Source organism: Phyllobates terribilis, unplaced genomic scaffold, assembly GCF_046119375.1.
Source record: "Phyllobates terribilis strain yellow unplaced genomic scaffold, ASM4611937v1 Scaffold_2__4_contigs__length_985480577, whole genome shotgun sequence".
Classification (NCBI taxonomy): domain Eukaryota; kingdom Metazoa; phylum Chordata; class Amphibia; order Anura; family Dendrobatidae; genus Phyllobates; species Phyllobates terribilis.
In genome coordinates this window covers 833,068,766-833,087,563 of record NW_027362762.1, presented here as the reverse complement: position 1 = coordinate 833,087,563, position 18,798 = coordinate 833,068,766, and the positions used below count along the sequence as shown (strand labels likewise).

Here is an 18,798-nt window from a genome sequence, read left to right as displayed (position 1 = left end):
CATCTATTTGACAGGCAAAGGTACTTTGCATTACCAAGCAACCATATGACTTTCCTTCTTGGTGACCACTATTTTTCTACAGATGTGGTCTTCCTGATTTCCTACGCAGGTTTCTTTTAGATCCAATCTTTTCAAAACACAGCAAGTGCCAAAAGGTTGCAGAATACATACACAGTACTTCAGTCTAATATCAGAGGGGGGAGGGGACGTTCAAGCATAATGATATTTGTAGTAATGCAATAATGTGCACAAGAAATCCTGTGCTTTATGTTTGCTGTAACAGATTACCTGGAATGGATACATAGTAAAAATGTGATCGTTTTATCAATGATCTGTTTTGTTCTCTTACAGACGAGCACACCTTAAGGAATGTTTTGAGACGCTAAAAAGAAACATCCCAAATGTAGATGACAAAAAGACGTCCAACCTCAGTGTGTTGAGAAGTGCTCTGCGATACATCCAGGTAAGGCTTCCATGTCTATATTGTGAGTCTGATCGATTCTATGGGGGAATTTCTGTCTCATCCTGACAAGGACATAAATCATTCAGTACATGTCAGCTTCTACCTGTAGTCAGGGCATAGCTGCTGATGGTGGATGCCAACAAGCCACTTTGCCTTGGCCAGGATATTTACATCTAGGGTTAGGGCAAACAGAATTAGTGTGCCATGTGAATCTTGTCCTCATTGTATAAATACATGTTAATATAAAGCTGTATTACCAAATATCAAGAATTTGGCTTTGCTACCACAGTTCCCTAAACCAATTCGGCTGCTTCCAAAAATATACTGGGGCAGATGTGTGAAAACCAGTAGGCACTGGAGGGATTCTGACTCATTATACTCCTCCACTCTTCCCCTTGTGCTTTGTATAGTTTTGATTCCTATGTAATCTACTAATATTACTTTTTCTATAATTTCTCTTTACTTGAATTTTGGCTGTTGAATCCAAATTATGATTATCATATGCTGTTTTCTCGTGGACAATGGTCCGCAACCCATCATAATGTAATGAGTTTGCTGCCCCTGATATCAGCCTCTGCTTTTTATTATTACAAATTGCACTGAATTAGAATTTTCTTTTATGCAGAACTGAAATTGTAAGTTATTTTGTCTTCGAAATCTCCTTATACATTGCTTTTCAACTTTTCGGTGTCTCCCGCTGGTATAACACAGACTCTTGAATAGTCTTGTCAGATATTGCCTCTAGCACAGCAATCACATGCTTTGGAATAATATAGTGGTAGCACAAAGAAGTAAAAGCGAAGCTAACGTCACAGCAGGGAACATAACCCAGAAATCTAGAATTCAGGAAGATTCAGCTGGGTATTGTGCAGGAATCACTCAGAATGTTGGATTTTTCCTTTGCCTCCCTGGAAATCCTCTTCAAAAAACATTGTTCTATGTATAATTATGACTTATAAGTGTGACTCCTAAGTGGCTGGTCTCGTTCCGGTACTCCTGCTCTATCGGATTGATCTGCCTGATTTAGGTTATGGCAAGTAAGGGTGCATTCACATGAGACTTTATAGTCTCATGGTCAAAAAAAATCTGTGGCATCGACGTCTCTGCCTCCTGCCCGGCAGAGACTCCGATCCACTTACCGAGGCGGCCCCAGTCCAGCGTCCTCTACCTCCCCGTCTGACTATCTCGCTGCGTCTGCCCGGGGTGCGTGCAGATCCCTGGGCACTGTACTTAAAGGGCGCGCTCCCTGCCTCTTAAAGGGGCCGCGCTGTCCTAAAATGTCCCCGGCCCATGGCCGGAGGACTTCTGTTATTTAAGGCACCTCCTCCAAAATGGAGGTGCCTGTGCAAAGTTGTTAGTGTTCTTACACCCTCTCCAGCTCTCAGGTTCCAGTGTTGTCCCTAAGCCTGTCTATCAGCCATGCCCGCCAGCCGTGTCCGCCTGTCTTCCTGCGCTGCCTGCCTGCCTACCAGCCGTGCTCATCTGCCGTGACTGTCGGCTTCGGCTGTCAGTCCCGTGGGAGTCACCTGCTCTCACACAAGGTCATTCCCAACCTCCTTGGTTCACGGAGTTGACTAAGCCGCCGTGTAGCCAGGGTCAGTCCGGGTAGGCACAGTGGTTCCACCACCGGACCCAACTCTGGAGCCCGACTTTCTGCTCCACCACGCTTCGGCGGTGATTCCACTCTATGTCGGGGCTTCATCAACCAGTGCACTCTGCACTTTAAGCTCCCGGCTCATCAGTTCGCTTCTGACCGGCCTAAAGTGGCATTCATCATGTCCGTCTTACCGGAGAAACGTTGGCATGGCTCAACCCCCTATGGGAGAGAGGGGATCCTCTGGTGTCTAACCTCCAGGCTTTTCTTGCGGCCTTCCGGAGGGTTTTCGATAAGCCCGGCTGCACATCTTCGACTGCCTCTTCTCTTCTTCATCTACGCCAAGGAAACCTCACAGTGGGTCAGTACGCTGTGCGTTTCTATACCCTCGCGTCCGAACTAGCTTGGAACAACGAGGCCCTGGTGTCTACCTTTTGGGAGGGCCTTTCTGGACAGATCAAGGACGAACTGGCCGGTCGTGACCTTCCCACCACTCTGGACGACCTGGTGTCGTTGGCCACACTGATCAACATCCGGTTCCAGGAGCGTTCTAAGGAGGTGATCCGTGAGAGAAAATCTCTGCGCCTAGCACAAACCTTCCAAAGGCCAGTCTCTCAACAAGCCTCTGCCTCGGTATCAACCCCAGAGGCTATGCAGGTAGACCAGGTCAAGATGGTCAAGTCTCGCCAGGAGGTCCGCCGCACCGAGGGAAGATGTTTTTACTGTGGCAGCTCGGAGCATCTAATCCGCTCTTGTCCAGAGAGACCCGGAAACTCCAGTGCCTAGGATCGCTTGGAGACGTCGTCCTAGGCAAAACTTCTTTCTCTCCATCCCTGGCTGTCTATCGATAACCTGTGGTAAGATACATTTTTTTGAGACTGGCTATCTGGATTCCTGTGCCGCAGGAAATTGATCCAACGGGCTCTTGTGGAGCAGTATCAGATCCCTATTTGGCAACTTTCGGATCCATTAGCGGTTTGTTTGGTGGATGGGAGACCCCTTTCAGAGTCCATCTTGTTCGTCACCGAGCCTGTAGTTCTTCAGATAGGAATGCTACACTTGGAGAAAATCTCCTTTTACGTGCTGGCCTCTCTCACTCTATACTGCTTGGACTGCCCTGGCTTCAGACACACAAGCTGGTTTTGGATTGGAGTTCGGGAGAGGTGCTGCGCTGGGTCCAAGAGTGTCACAAGACCTGCTTGGTTCCTGTCCGTTCTGCTCGACCTCCGTCCACTCAAGCTAATTTGCCCGGCTTTCCGGCACCCTACTGGTCATACACTGACATATTTGACAAGAAGGAGGCTGAGACACTTCCTCCTCATAGGCCATTTGACTGTCCTATCGACCTCATTCCTGGTGCTTCTCCACCCCGAGGTTGAATTTACCCCCTGTCGTTGGCTGAGACCCTTGCCATGTCAGAATACATCGAAGAGAATCTTGCAACGCACCAGCAGTCTTCCAAGAACTGGTGAATGAGATATTCTGAGATTTTCTATATTTATGTGTGGTAGTGTACCTGGACGATATCCTGGTGTTCTCTTCTGATCTGGCCTGACATCGAAGAGACGTTCGACAAGTATTGCAGAGGCTCATGAAGAATCGTCTATATGCCGAATTTGAGAAATGCGTTTTCAAACAGACTTCTCTTCCCTTCCTGGGATACATTATCTCGGAGACCGGGTTAAAGATGGATCCCGAGAAAGTGTCTGCCGTTCTAAAGTGGCCCCGACCTGAGGGGTTGAAGGCTATTCAGCGGTTTCTGGGGTTCGCTAATTATTACCGCCTGTTCATTCCTCATTTTTCCTCCCGTACTGCTCCCATATCTGCCCTGACCCCCAAAGGGGTTAATCCCAAGGAATGGACTCCCAAGGCGGAAAGAGCCTTCATATCCTTGAAACAAGCATTCTCTTCTGCCCTGGTGCTTTACCGTCCTGACTGTAACATGCAGTTCTTCCTGGAGGTTGACGCCTCTTCCTCTGGGGCCGGAGCAGTTCTCACCCAGAAGTCCTCGTCTGGGCGAATGGTGACCTGTGGCTTCTTTTCCAAGCTCTTCACTCCTTCGGAGCGCAATTATTCCATTGGAGATCGTGAACTGCTTGCCATCAAACTGGAGCTGGACGAGTGGCAGTTCTTGCTGAAGGGGGCCTTGCATCCGATGGTCATCTACATGGACAACAAAAATCTATTTGCGGCCTACTTGCAGTCTGTTCAACTACTTAATTCTCGTCAGGACAGATGGTCTCTGTTCTTTGCTCGCTTCAACTTCACTCTCCACTTCCGTCCAGGAGACAAGAATATTAAGGCAGACGCGCTCTCCCGATCGTCCCTGTCAACCGACCAAGAGGAGGAGCCTTTACACATCATTGAGCCTTCCAGAATATTGATTGTCGCCCCGTTTGACCTGTCTCATCTTCCTCCTGGTATGACCTTTGAGGCGGCTCCGGATAGGAGGAGGATCTTACTCTGGGGTCATTCATCCAAACTGGCAGGTCATGCCGGTCTGTGGAATACGCTTCTGCTAATTTCCCGACATTATTGGTGGCCGACACTGCGCAAGGACGTTGCGGATTTTGTCTCTGCTTGCTCTTCCTGTGCCCGAAACAAGATGCCTAGGCAGCCTCCGACTGGTCGACTTCTTCCTCTACCCGTGCCTTCCGCTCTGTGGCAACATATTGCGATGGATTTCATCATGGATCTTCCTGTATCGGCCGGTTGTAGTGTTATTTGGGTGTCGCTGACCGCTTTTCCGAGATGGCTCACTTAATTCCCTTGCCGAGTCTTCCTTCTGCGCCAGTGCTGGCTAAAGACTTCATTCTTCACATCTCCCGCCTCCACGGCCTACTTCTTCTTCATATTGTCTCGGATAGAGGAGTTCAGTTTACTTCTCGCTTCTGGAGAGCCACGTGCAAGCTGCTGAATGTCTCATTGGATTTCTCTTCGGCTTATCTTCAGTCCAATGGTCAGGTTGAGCGTATCAATCAGATTTTCACTAGCTTCCTTCGGCACTTCGTCAACACTCACCATAGCGACTGGGTGGAGCTTCTGCCTTGGGCTGAATTTTCCTACAATAACCATGTCCGTGAATCCTCAGCCAAATCTCCGTTCTTGGTGGTATACGGACAGCATCCCAATATTCAGTTTCCGGTTTCCACTTCTGTTGACAATCTTGCTGCGGAGTCTCTCGTCAAAGACTTTTTTGTGATTTGGGAGTACACTAAAACTACGCTGCTGCAGTCCTCTGAGCGGATGAAGAGACATGCTGACAAGAGACATCTGGACCCGCCTCTATTCCATCCGGGGGAAAAGGTCTGGTTATCCTCCAAGTATGTTCGTCTCAAGATACCTTCATACAAGTTGGGTCCACAGTTCATTGGTCCTTTTGAGATTCGGAGCCAAATAAATCCACTGGTGTACAAGTTGAAACTCCCTGCCTCTTTACGGATCCCCAATTCCTTTCACATGTCTCTCAAGCCTGTAGTCCTCAATTTCTTCTCTGACGATCCAGTCTCCGCTGAGGACGTTTTTGAGGTAGAGAGCATTTTGGCCACCAAAAGGGTAAGAGGAAAGTCTTTCTTGTGGATTGGAAGGGGTTTGGTCCTGAGGAGAGGTCATGGGAGCCCAGGGAGAACATTCAAGCTCTTCTTCTGGAGAAATTTCTTGCGGACTTGAAGAGGGAGTGTAAAGGGGAAGGGAGGGGGGGGTTACTGAGACGTCTGCGTCTCTGCCTCCTGTCCGGCAGAGACGCCGATCCACTGGCCGCCACGGCCCCGGTCCAGCGTCCTTTACCTCCTCGTCTGACTCCATCGCCGCGCCTGCCCGGGGTGCGCGCACCTCGCACAGATCCCCGAGCACTGTACTTAGAGCGCCTCTTAAAGTGGCCTTGCGCGCCATCCTAAAATGTCCCCGGCCGATGGCCGGAATGACTTCTGTTGTTTAAGGCACCTCCTCCAAAATGGAGGTGCCTGTCCAAAGTTGTTGTTAGTGTTCTTACACTCTCTCCAGCCCACAGGTTCCAGTGTTGTCCACCAGCTTGTCTATCTGCCGTGTCCACCTGTCAGTCTGCCAGTCAAGCCTGCCTGTCTTCCTGGGCTGTCTGCCTACCAGCCGTGCTCATGTGCCATGCCTGTCGGTTTCGGCTGTCAGTCCCATGGGAGTCGCCTGCTCTCACACGAGGTCGGTCCCAGAGTGGCACCTGGTCCACCTTCCCAGTCCCTCCTTCGAGTCGACTACCCGGACTGACCCTGGCTACACGGCGGCTTAGTCACTTAGTTATGCCCCTCTGGTCCCTCCTTGTACCACGGCACAGTGGTTCCACCACCCGGTCCCATAACAAAATCCTTAAAAAGCACAACTGTTTTACTGAAAATTGGCTAATTATAGACCAGTAAGTAGGAAAAAAGTTGAATTCAGGTGCTTGGGATGATATTGATCCCTATGGTTAGCTTAATAGCAACTTGTCAGCAGGTTTTTCTACCCCAAACTAATGTCATCTATGTAAAGTCGCTGTAATGTTGATTTAATCTATACCATTAGAAATCCTTGTTTAGGTATTTTGAGGAATCCATCAGCAAAAGTTTACACAAATGAGCCACAGTTGCCCCGGGGTTGGCACTGCACAGCTCTGCAGCCTCTCTCCCTATTGCGCCGGCTGCCTTCTATCAATAATGGACAGGTCACTCTTGTGTCTCCCACTGGAGATGTCGCACAGATGCCGTCATGGAATGGAGCATGCACAGTGAGAGCCGGACTATCGATCTGTGTATTTGCCATATTGGGGAATGATGGCGCCTGCTCGATGAGTAGGGGAGACTCTGACTCTGTCAGGCGGCAGATGGGTAAATAAGGAGAGAGGCCGGCAGACTGTAAGTGCAGTGCAAACCTCTCACTTGTATAAATTTGCCGATGGATTTCTTTCAAACGGTTACACAGATTTCTACTACAAAGGTATGTATGGCTTTACTCAACATCACAGCGACTTTACATAGATGTCATTAGTTTTAGTGTAAAATTTTCCAGACAATTCCATTATTACAAACTTAAATTAAGCTTAATGGTTTGTACCTATTACAGTATATGCAGAGGCAGCTGTCAGTTTGCTAAAATTTAGCAAAAACTGCAGTGTTTAGCTGTGATTACTACATTTGATTATACCCTACAGGTGTTTTTATACTTACTATCTTAGGCTGTGTTCACATGTTGCAAATGTGATTGCGTCTCTGGTTTTGGAACTGCTAGAATTCCTTAATTTTCTAAGGAAATCGCTGTTTTACCCACAAAACCGTATGGCCGATGGTAACAACCGTGAGGTTTTGCAAATGTAATGGTTGTTTCCCTGCAAAATTAAAGGGACTCGTGTCAGCACAGAATGACTGTTCAAACCAAGTACAGGTGCTCGATTCTTCATGGCGGGGCCAATTATTTATATACACCTTACCACTTGCTTGTTTTCCCTTTATCTCTGCCCTTGTCTGGCCCTATGAAGCCAGAGCTGTCAATCAAATAAGGGTGGAGGGGTGTAGACAGGGGGAAAACAAGCAGGTGGAAAGGTATATTTAGATGTTTAGTTCCGCTGTGATGCACCAAGACTTGGTTTGAACAGTCGTTCTGCGCTGACAGTCCCTTTAAGTGATTTCTGAATGATTTTTTTTTTTTTTTTTTTGGCGAGCTCGTCCGCTGCATGTGAAGCCCGCCTTAAGGCAGGTTTTTTTTTTATGCAAGTTTGAAGCCAAAACAAGGAGGAGATTTAAAAAGAGAGAATCCGAAACTTGCTGTTATACTTCCCCTCCCTATATGATCCACTCCTGACACTTTACTGCACAAAAAAACACAAGTGTGAAAAAGACCCTAACAAGCGGTCATGAGACTGTGACGTATCTATCATACAACAGATGGTGACTAACTGCCCTATTCTTAACAGTGAAAGTGACGGAAATAAAAAAAAAAAGTGCAGCGAGATATTAATAAAGCCTTACAATTAATACTAATGGTAGAAAAACTGTAGGGGAACAAAAGTGCACAAGACCATTGGCTGATACCCTTTTGGGTGCATAGGAAAGTAAAGGGAAGGTGCTCATCTTAGCCAGTTGTGTGCAGGCACAACTCCTATGCACACCTGAAAATATCCGCTGCTGCCGCCTCGTGGCGGGGGATGGTCTCCTCCAGGATAGTTGTCCAATTTGCACGATAACATGATATCAGGCTGTGCTGCTGTAATGAAGAATCCTTAGGCTGTGTGCCCACTATGCATTTTTTAATCATGGACCATGGTTTTTTGTGCTCTTGATTTTATTTTTTATCACCTGAAGAAAGCTATTGTGAAAAATTAGCCGAAACACGTTGTTGTGCTTTGATTGCCTAGAATAAAAAAATATTTTCATATATATGATGAAAACATCTGAAAGATTTTTTTGGGAAGCGTCACACTGATTTTTCAGTTGGATACTTGTGATCCTAAAATTAAAAAACAAATTTAAGGTGAAATTCGTAAGAAGTGGAAACGTGAATTTTTATTGTGAGAAGAGGTTTTGTGTGTGAAATAGCTCAATAAAAAGTGGTGAAGAATGGAACATTGAAAATGAAATTCGTGTAAAAAAGAAGTGGAATAGTAACGAATAGTTTTTTTCTAAAATTGAGATGTGTAGAAAAAGGTTGTGAGGTGTCAAAGTGGTGAATCAAAGGAATAAGTATTAGGCAGTGAAGCAAATACAAAAAGGGGGTGGCAGGGCAATTGATATGGGAGGGAAATGAGTAGGAAGGGTTTTCATATGTATATATGTGTATACATAAACATGCATACGTAAAATAAACATGTATATGCATACACACAAATCAATAAATGTGAACTGGAAAAAAATATGAAAAAGTAGCAAAGAAAACAGAAAGACTTCAGTATGGATGCATCAGGGAATGACGGGAAAGTAGGAAGCCAGGATAGTAGATAGAATTTTTGAAGAACCAGTGAAAGGGATGAAGGGGCTTTAAACATGACGAAGGAGGTGAGAAAGGGGTGTTGCAGTTTGTCACATCTCCAGTTATTTTAAAACCCCTGCCACTTTTTCACTTGAAAAAAACGTTACTACAGCATTGAAGCACGTTGTGGAAATAAAAAACATTCAACTCATCTTGGTCCTAACAATTAATACTGAGTAATACGACTGTCCACACTGAAAGAAGATCTGTCACTTGCCCTAAATATGTCATTGTTTTACTTGGTGTAAATGTGGCTGTTCTCCTAAATCTGGTGGTGGTGTTTTTTATTGTCCTTGCTCTTCTCCGTTACCTAGATGTGGCTCCCTATTTTCTATATGTACATCTTGCCTTGTTAGCCACAGGGGCGTGAGTTACAAGAATATACCCACAAACAGAAGTCGAGGGCCATGCCCCTTTGACTAGCAATACTAGATTTACATACAGGAAAAAAAAGGCCAGACCTCAGGAATGGAGAGGTGTTGGAACAAGAAACAATGCCACATTCAGAATAATGAGCAGGTAAAAAACGACATATTTGCATTAAGTGTCGGGTCCAGCTCTGATATTCAGATAGCATTACATCGCATGTGACTTATTATGACTGGTGTATGATAAGGAAATGTGCATAATGTAGAATAACAAAAGCAATGATGTTCTGGGACTGAGGGCATTTTTAGTGCATTTGTTAGATGCCCAGCTGTGCTTGCAGTTCTTCATGCATTTTTGGTAAAAAGGGAATTTGTGATACAATAGAAAAAGTAACATCTTTAGTAGTCCCCATTATTTCATACAGTGTAGCATTTAGGGCTATTGGCTTTGATGATAGAGGATTAGGCTACATTCACACATCCATGTGACACGTGCAGTACGTTTTTTCTCTCTGACAGAAGCCTGACCCACAGAGTTTCATTGATCCATGCGCACATCAGTCTCCTGTCCATGAGACTCAGAGCACGTCCTCTTCTCATCAGTTTTGCAGATAAGACTCGGTTATTAAAGTCTATGGGGATCCATGTAAAACAGATGACACACAGAAGACAGACTTTGTACATCAGAATTACATCCGAGTTTTAACTGATACGTTGTTAAGAGTTAATGGATGAAAAAAAATGTTCAGACAGCCTGCCTGCGTCAATGAAGAAAAACGGAAGTAACTAGGATGACGGCTGAGAGAAATCAGTCTACATTCACGTGGATTACACCTTGAAGTTACAAGCATATAAGAGCTTGTTATTTTACTTTATAAGGGAACACTTGGGCATTATTAATTTATAAAGAAAGACTTGGGGCACAAATAGTTTATATGAGGGGGCTTATGCCATTATGTTATAAGGGGGGCACTTCTTGCATTATTACTTACAAGGGGGTGCTCGGGGAATTATAACCTTCAAAGAGGCACATGAGGCGTCTACGACTTCTTCTACTAGAATGTGGCTGAAGACTGTCTATCAGAGGTGAATGATTTCTTAAAGTAGGAGAGGTTGAAGACCCGTGCTCTATACTTTCAAGAATAGAGGGCCGGCGACTTCCTAAGAGAAGCTGCCCATGGGGTGGACAGGTCCCTTCCTTTAACAACTTTAGGGTTTCGAAACCCTGAAGCAGTTAAAAGACGTGACATAAGACATAACATGTGCATAGCAGTGTCGTTTTGACATTGCTGTGCTTTTTATTCATTTTATGGAGGGCTTTTGAAGCGCTATTTTAGGTGGAATCTGCCTGAAACGCGCCATGTGCAAAATAAATAAACGCTATGTAAAAGACTCCTAAGGGAGCAAAAAATGGAGGTTTACTACTTAGACTCACTTCCCAGGCAGACTCGTGTATCTAGACCTTTAGCACTGCACATGTTTGCCATTAAAACTAAAAAATATTATGCAGGAAATTGAATCGAAAAGTGCAGTCAATGATGTTTAATATGGTTGGGACCTTGACATATGCCAGAAAGACACCTTATTGTATATGTTGATCTATTAAAGGGAATCTGTCACGTCCGCTAGAGCAGGGGTGTATTCACAAGTTGGTTTTGGTTGCACTGGTTTTGTAATTCAATTTTACATGGTCTTGAGATGCATTTTTTGCCAGCTGTTTTTTTTTCAACTGAAAAACATTTACTTTATATGTGTCACCTGTGAAAACTGCACAGAAAAAATGTGATAATTTGGTTAAAACTGCAAGCAGTGTAGATGTACTATAATGACCGATATCCTGATCCCACCACTGGGTCACTTAAAAGATTTCATGGAACAGCATGAATAGAGTTCTGTATAACTCTAAAGCCCCCATACACACTAGACTAATGTCGGCCAAACTCTCTGATATCATTGGGCTCGGACAACAGTCTAATGTTTTTGGGGGAGCCGGACAACTTATTTTGCAAGAAAAAATATTGATCCGGCATTTCCAATATCAGACTGATGATCATAAGCCGTCGCCAGACATGCTCTCTCATAGAGACTGGGAGAACCATTGTTCAGCCAACAGCCATCTAATGTGTATGGCAGGCTTAAGGCTAGGGACATGGGCGTATATGCCCCAAAAGTGGCCATTGTCTGCATATAGTCCTAGGCATTCATTACCATTGGAAGCCATTGCTAAAAAAAATAAAATAAAACCTCCCTGCATATACTGTGAGCTAAGTGCATGAACAAAATGTATGCTCAAAGGGAATTTATCACCAGATTTTTGGTACCCCATCTGAGAGCAACATGATGTAAACCCTGATTCCAGCAATGTGTCACTTACTGAGCTGCTTGAGATCGTTTTTATGCAATCAGTTTTATCTGCTGCAGATCTAGCAGTTCTGAATTCTGAGCTCTGTATAACCCCGCCCACACTACTGATCGGCAGCTTTCTGTGTACACTGTGCATAGGCAGAAAGCTTCCAATCAGTGGTGGGGTTATACGAGCTCACGAATATGGAGGACTACATGGCAGCAGGTTTAGTAGTCCACTAGGGATAACTCGTACAAATAAACTGATTTTATCAAAACTACAGCAAACGGCCCAGTAAGTGACATCACTGGAATCAACGTCTCTGTCTCTACATTATACTACTCACAGATAAGGTTGAAAAAAACTGGTTACAGATTCCCTTTAATTTCATTACTGACAGCATCACTGTCAATAAGTGGCCGAGGAAGTCATGGCTTATGCATATTGAGGACCTCTGAGCTCAGGGCTGCTGTGGTTGAATCACGATGTTGCCGATAACCACTTTTTGTTTTTTTTTAAAGGGAACCAGACATCAGAAAAAGCGCTGTTAATCTGCAGGTAAATAGCGTTATTAACCTGCCCGTAGCCTGCACTTAACCGAATGCTGTGGGGATAAAAGTAACTTTATTCCCCCTGCAGCATTCAGATTTCTGTCTCGGGCGTGGCGCTGGTTCAGTCACCGCTCTGAGAATACACAGCAGCGGCTGTAACTGTGCCCCCGGCCATGACTGACAGCCGGCCTTAATGCAGAGTGACTGTCAGTCAGGACCAGGGGCACAGTTACAACCGCTGCTGTGTATTCTCAGAGTGGTGACTGAACCAGCGCCACCCCCGAGACAGAAATCCGAATTCTGTGGGGGGAATAAAGTTACTTTTCTCTTAACTGAATGCTGCAAAGTACAGGCATCGCGCAGGTTAATAACGCTATTACCTGCAGGTTAATAGCGTTTTCACCAGTGACCGGTTCCCTTTAACTACTGCAAGGAAAAAAAATACTACAGCAGTAGAATTAGGGTCTCTGCCACTACTTTACCTGCCCTCAGTGCAGAATAAAGGCTGTGTGCCCACGATGCGTTTTTTAAGCGTTTCCACAGCGGCAGAAACGCTTAAAAAACGCATGTTAGAAGGCCTGCCATGTTCCCCAATGATAATCCGCATGTGCTGTGCACATGCTGCAGAAATTTCCGCTGCGGATTATCATTGCGGAAAAAAACGCAGCACTACCAATTATTTTGCGGAAGTGCTGCATTTTTGCCGCCATTAACTTGCATTGGAACGCATGGAATCCGCACCACTGTATATGTAGATGCGCATTCCATGCTTTCTAATGTGCGGATGGTACCCGGGTGTGGAGGACAGGAGACTCTCCTCCAGACCTGCGTACCATAGAACCTGTGAAAAAAAGAATAAAATAAATATATACTTACCTTCTGGCGGCCCGCGCTGCACTCCTCCTTGCTTGCCGGCAGTTCGCGATGTACTGAAGGATCTGCGCTGACGTCAGTCATGTGACGGGTCACGCGATTCTGACGTCGGCAGGTCCTTCAGTCTACTGCTGCCGGCAGCCGGGACGGTGAAGCAAGACAGCGCGGACCATTGGAGGGTAAGTATAGATTCATTTTTTTATTTTTTGACATTCTTTCGGTCACACTATATAAATACATGCTGTTTGCATGGATTTATGTAGTGTAACCAAGTTGACAAGCACTTTCCAAGTGATGCTAAAATCGCTTGGAAAGCGCTTGTCAACTAGTGTTGAGCCACCCCCATAGTGTTCGGGTTCGGTTCGTCGAACACCGGGATGTTCGAGGAACTGTTCGTCGAACTGTTCGTCGAACACCTTAGAACACCGTCGAACACCGTTAAAACCAATGGCAGGCAAACAAAAACACATAGAAAACACCTTCAAAGGTGTCCAAAAGCTGACAAACTGCTCAGAAGACACTCTCTTTAAAAAAGCCGGCCGGCAATTCAGCAGCGGCATACACCGGTACCCGACAATTTAGACAAGAAGGAATAGAGCATCACACATAGATTAGATAGATAGAAACATGTCAGTCACACATATAAGAAGCACAGTGACAGTGTTGGTTACTGCACTTGTCATTTAGTGTAAAGGATTTCTTTAAAAAAATAATAGTGTTTTCATGCACGGTCTCTTTAAGAAAGCCGGCCGGCAATTCAGCATCTGTACCCGACAATTTATAACAGACAGAATAGAGAATCACACATAGATTAGATAGATAGAAACATGTCAGTCAGATATATAATAAGTACAGTGATAGTGTTGGTTACTGTACTTGTCATTTAGTGTTAAAATAAAGGATTTATTAAAAAAAAAAATTAGCGTGGGGTTCCCCGTAATTTTAGTCTCTAGCGGAGGTTAAGCAGACGGCTGGGGCAGATGTTTGAAGCCTGGGAAGGGGGTAATACCCACGGAGCTTCCCAGGCTACTAATATCAGCCCCCAGCTGAATACCTAGCCTTTACTAGCTATTAAAATGGGGGACCCCCCAAAAAAATGACGTGGGGTCCCCCCTAATTTAATAGCTAGCAAAGGCTAGGCAGACAGCTGGGGGCTGATATTAATAGCCCAGGAAGGGTGCCATGAATATTGGCCCCCTCCCAGGCTAGAAACACCAGCCGTCAGCCGCCCCAGAAATGGCGCGTCCATAGGATGCGCCAATTCTGGCACTTAGCCTCGCTCTTCCCACTGCCCTGTAGCGGTGGCAGTGGGGTAATAGGGTTGGGGTTGATGTCAGCTTATAATGCCAGCTGACATCAAGCCCAGGTTAGTAATGGAGAGGCGTCTATAAGACACCCCCATTACTAACCCCATAGTGAAAGTTAAAAGAAAACACAACACCCAGAATAAAGGCCTTTAATTGAAATAAACACACAATTCTTTATTGTTCTAAATTAAACCATACTTACCATCACGCCCATTCCAGCTGAAGCCAACGATCTCCTGCAATAAAAGAAAAATAATAAAGCAACCTCATCCTTACCTTTCGATGGTTCCCAGGACAGCTCCAGCTCTGCTACATCGAGATGACAGGCTGGACCGCAGCAGAACGCTGCCATCCAGCCTGTCAACCCGCAGACACTGAGAAGAGCAGGCTTGCTTCGCTCCTCAGTGTCTCGCTGTGACGGCATCCAGATGAGCCGAGGTCATGTCCAATGAACTCGGCTCACCTCATGCACGTCACTGACAGCGTGGGAAAATTCTCCTGCACTCAGCGCTTCAGCGTGGGAGAATTCTCACGCTGAAGCGCTGAGTGCAGGAGAATTTTCCCACGCTGTCAGTGACGTGCATGAGGTGAGCTGAGATCATTGGACATGAACTCACCTCATGCACGTCACTGACAGCGTGGGAAAATTCTCACGCTGAAGCCCTGAGTGCAGGAGAATTCTCCCACGCTGTCAGTGACGTGCATGAGGTGAGCTCATGTCCAATGAACTCAGCTCACCTCATGCACGTCACTGACAGCGTGGGAAAATTCTCCTGCACTCAGCGCTTCAGCGTGAGAATTTTCCCACGCTGTCAGTGACGTGCATGAGGCGAGTTCATGTCCAATGATCTCAGCTCACCTCATGCACGTCACTTACAGCGTGGGAAAATTCTCACGCTGAAGCCCTGAGTGCAGGAGAATTCTCCCACGCTGTCAGTGACGTGCATGAGGTGAGCTCATGTCCAATGAACTCAGCTCACCTCATGCACGTCACTGACAGCGTGGGAAAATTCTCCTGCACTCAGCGCTTCAGCGTGAGAATTTTCCCACGCTGTCAGTGACGTGCATGAGGCGAGTTCATGTCCAATGATCTCAGCTCACCTCATGCACGTCACTTACAGCGTGGGAGAATTCTCACGCTGAAGCGCTGAGTGCAGGAGAATTTTCCCACGCTGTCAGTGACGTGCATGAGGTGAACTGAGTTCATCGGACATGAGCTCACCTCATGCACGTCACTGACAGCGTGGGAGAATTCTCCTGCACTCAGCGCTTCAGCGTGAGAATTTTCCCACGCTGTCAGTGACGTGCATGAGGTGTGCCGAGTTCATTGGACATGAACTCGGCTCATCTGGATGCCGTCACAGAGAGACGCTGCGGAGCGCAAGCAAGCCTGCGCTTCTCAGTGTCTGCGGGATGACAGGCTGGATGGCAGCTTTCTGCTGTGGTCCAGCCTGTCATCTCGATGTAGCAGAGCTGAAGCTGTCGTGGGAACCATGGAAAGGTAAGGATTATGTTGCTTTATTATTTTTCTTTTATTGCAGGGGATCGTTGGCTTCAGCTGGAATGGGCGTGATTGTAAGTATGGTTTAATTTAGAACAATAAAGAATTGTGTCTTTATTTCAATTAAAGGACTTTATTCTGGGTGTTTGTGTTTTTTTTTAACTTTGACTACGGGGTTAGTAATGGGGGTGTCTTATAGACGCCTCTCCATTACTAACCTGGGCTTGATGTCAGCTGGCATTATAAGCTGACATCAACCCCAGCCCTATTACCCCACTGCCACCGCTACAGGGCAGTGGGAAGAGCGAGGCTAAGTGCCAGAATTGGCGCATCCTATGGATGCGCCATTTCTGGGGCGGCTGACGGCTGGTGTTTCTAGCCTGGGAGGGGGCCAATATTCATGGCACCCTTCCTGGGCTATTAATATCAGCCCCCAGCTGTCTGCCTAGCCTTTGCTAGCTAATAAAATAGGGGGGACCCCACGTCATTTTTTTGGGGGGTCCCCCATTTTAATAGCTAGTAAAGGCTAGGTATTCAGCTGGGGGCTGATATTAGTAGCCTGGGAAGCTCCGTGGGTATTACCCCCTTCCCAGGCTTCAAACATCTGCCCCAGCCGTCTGCTTAACCTCCGCTAGAGCCTAAAATTAAGGGGAACCCCACGCCAATTTTTTTTTAAATAAATCCTTTATTTTAACACTAAATGACAAGTACAGTAATCAACACTATCACTGTACTTATTATATATGTGACTGACATGTTTCTATCTATCTAATCTATGTGTGATGCTCTATTCCTTCCATTCTAAATTGTCGGGTACCGCTGCTGAATTGCCGGCCGGCTTTTTTAAAGAGACAGTGCATGAAAACACTATTATTTTTTTAAATAAATCCTTTACACTAAATGACAAGTACAGTAAGCAACACTGTCACTGTACTTCATATATATGTGACTGACATGTTTCTATCTATCTAATCTATGTGTGAAGCTCTATTCTTTCGGTTCTAAATTGTCGGGTACCGGTGTATGCGCTGATGAATTGCCGGCTTTTCATGTTTCACTGTGATCACAGTTCCCATCGATTTGGGCAATCACTGTAATGCCACAACCACCATGGCTGTGGCATTACAGTGAGTGGCAGACAATCCCTGCATGATTGGTGCTCTAAATAGCGCCAGACATGCAGGACACGCTTTTGGTGCACGAACAGTTATCGAACATAACCTCGAACAGCCGAATTTTTTGCAAATCGTTCGGGTTCGTCGAACAACTCGAACACCGCCCAAAACAGCTCGAATTTGAGATTGGCGAACAGTTCTAGTCGAACACCGCTCATCTCTATTGTCAACCCGCATGCGGAAATGCATGTGAAGAACGCTTCACTTCCGCATGTACAATCCGCATGTGTTTTTTTTCTGCCAGGGAGATGCAGAAACGCTCAGGAAAAAATCCTGAGCATTTCTGCATCGTGAGCACATAGCCTAACTCTGTTTTCTAATCCATTTAGCCCCTAAAACAGAGACCTCTAAATAACACATAATCTCGCGCTGTGTTTTTTTTACGTGCTGAAGATTGTCAAGTGTTATGTTGCTGTGAATTTTAAAGCTGTGCGGGGTGGGTGGGGGGAGGTAGGAATTCATTAGCCAAGGATGCTTTCTGAGTCATGCTTTCTCAAGTTAGCTACATTAACCCCTGTACTGTAAAGAAGGCTGCCCTCTATGACTGCACAGTCTGCTCATAATGGTGGTGACAAGTAAATATAGAAGATTCAGCTGGGGACCAGACTAGTTTGGAGCCCCCCCCCTCCCCCTCCCGGCCAGCTTCTCCCTGTTCAAGGTGATTGACAGGTCTATCCCATCGCAGGAGACCTGTCAGTCGCCTGCAGAGGAGTCGGACTAGTCTCCTCTCTGAGCAAATCTTTGAAACTTGGTGTTTCAGAGAAAATATATTTTATAGAGATCTATACCTGGCTGCAATCATGCCACCAGGCTCCGAATCATGCCGCCTGTGATTCTGAGTGGCTGCCTTATATCACCAAGCACAATGCCAAGCGTAGGGTGGAGTGGTGTAAAGCACGTCACTGCTGGACTCGTAAAAATGTATTCTGTGGTGTGACGATCACACTTTTCTATCTGCCAGTCTGATGGTTTGAAGTCCAGGAGAATGTTACCTGACTGACTATGGTGCCAACTGTAAAGCTGGGTGGAGGGGGATATTGCTAGATGGTTGTCTCTCGGGGGTTGGCCTGGGCCACTTAGTTCCAGTGATGGGAAACCTTCAAACTTCAGCTTACAAGACATTTGTAGGACAATTGTAGCTTCCAATCTTGCAGGAGCAGGTTTCTCTGTTCTCTGTGACTGATGATAGTCCATATTGCGAGAGTTGGGTGTGGAGGAACCTTACTGGTCCGTATAGAGCCCTGACCTCAATCCTATCAAACACCTTGGGATGAATTCGAGCGGAGATTGGGAGCCCGGCCTCTCCTCCACCATCAGTATCTGACCTCAATAAATGTTCTTCTGGACGAGGGGGCAAACATTTCCAAAGACCTCTCCAAAATCCTTCCCAAAAGAGCGTAAGCTGTTATAGCTGCAAACATGGCCACCAACTCCTCTTAAAAGAGTAGTCCATTACTTTACAAGCCCATTCCCCCACATAACAGAATACCGGCCTGTACTCCCCTCCGGGGCCGTGTGTCACCTCAGCCCTGCAGCCAATTGGCGGCCACTTCTCTCTTGGTTCCGCCAGTCATCCCGAGGAAGCCGGAGACCGGCGGCAGCTTTCAGTTCTTCCGGATGTCTTACGTTTGAAGCAAGCGGATGCTGATTGGC

The 18,798-nt window shown here is 46.1% G+C and overlaps 1 protein-coding gene across 2 annotated transcripts in view; it reads left to right on the top strand.

The window, feature by feature from the left end:
* The window catches only part of MNT (MAX network transcriptional repressor), a 112,866-nt gene that overhangs the window by 54,550 nt on the left and 39,518 nt on the right, over positions 1–18,798 (top strand). For both annotated transcript variants that reach the window (XM_073667787.1, XM_073667786.1), the window contains one exon: positions 352–463. In XM_073667787.1, coding sequence (XP_073523888.1) covers positions 352–463 — 112 coding nt within the window. The remainder of the gene's footprint in view (positions 1–351; positions 464–18,798) is intronic.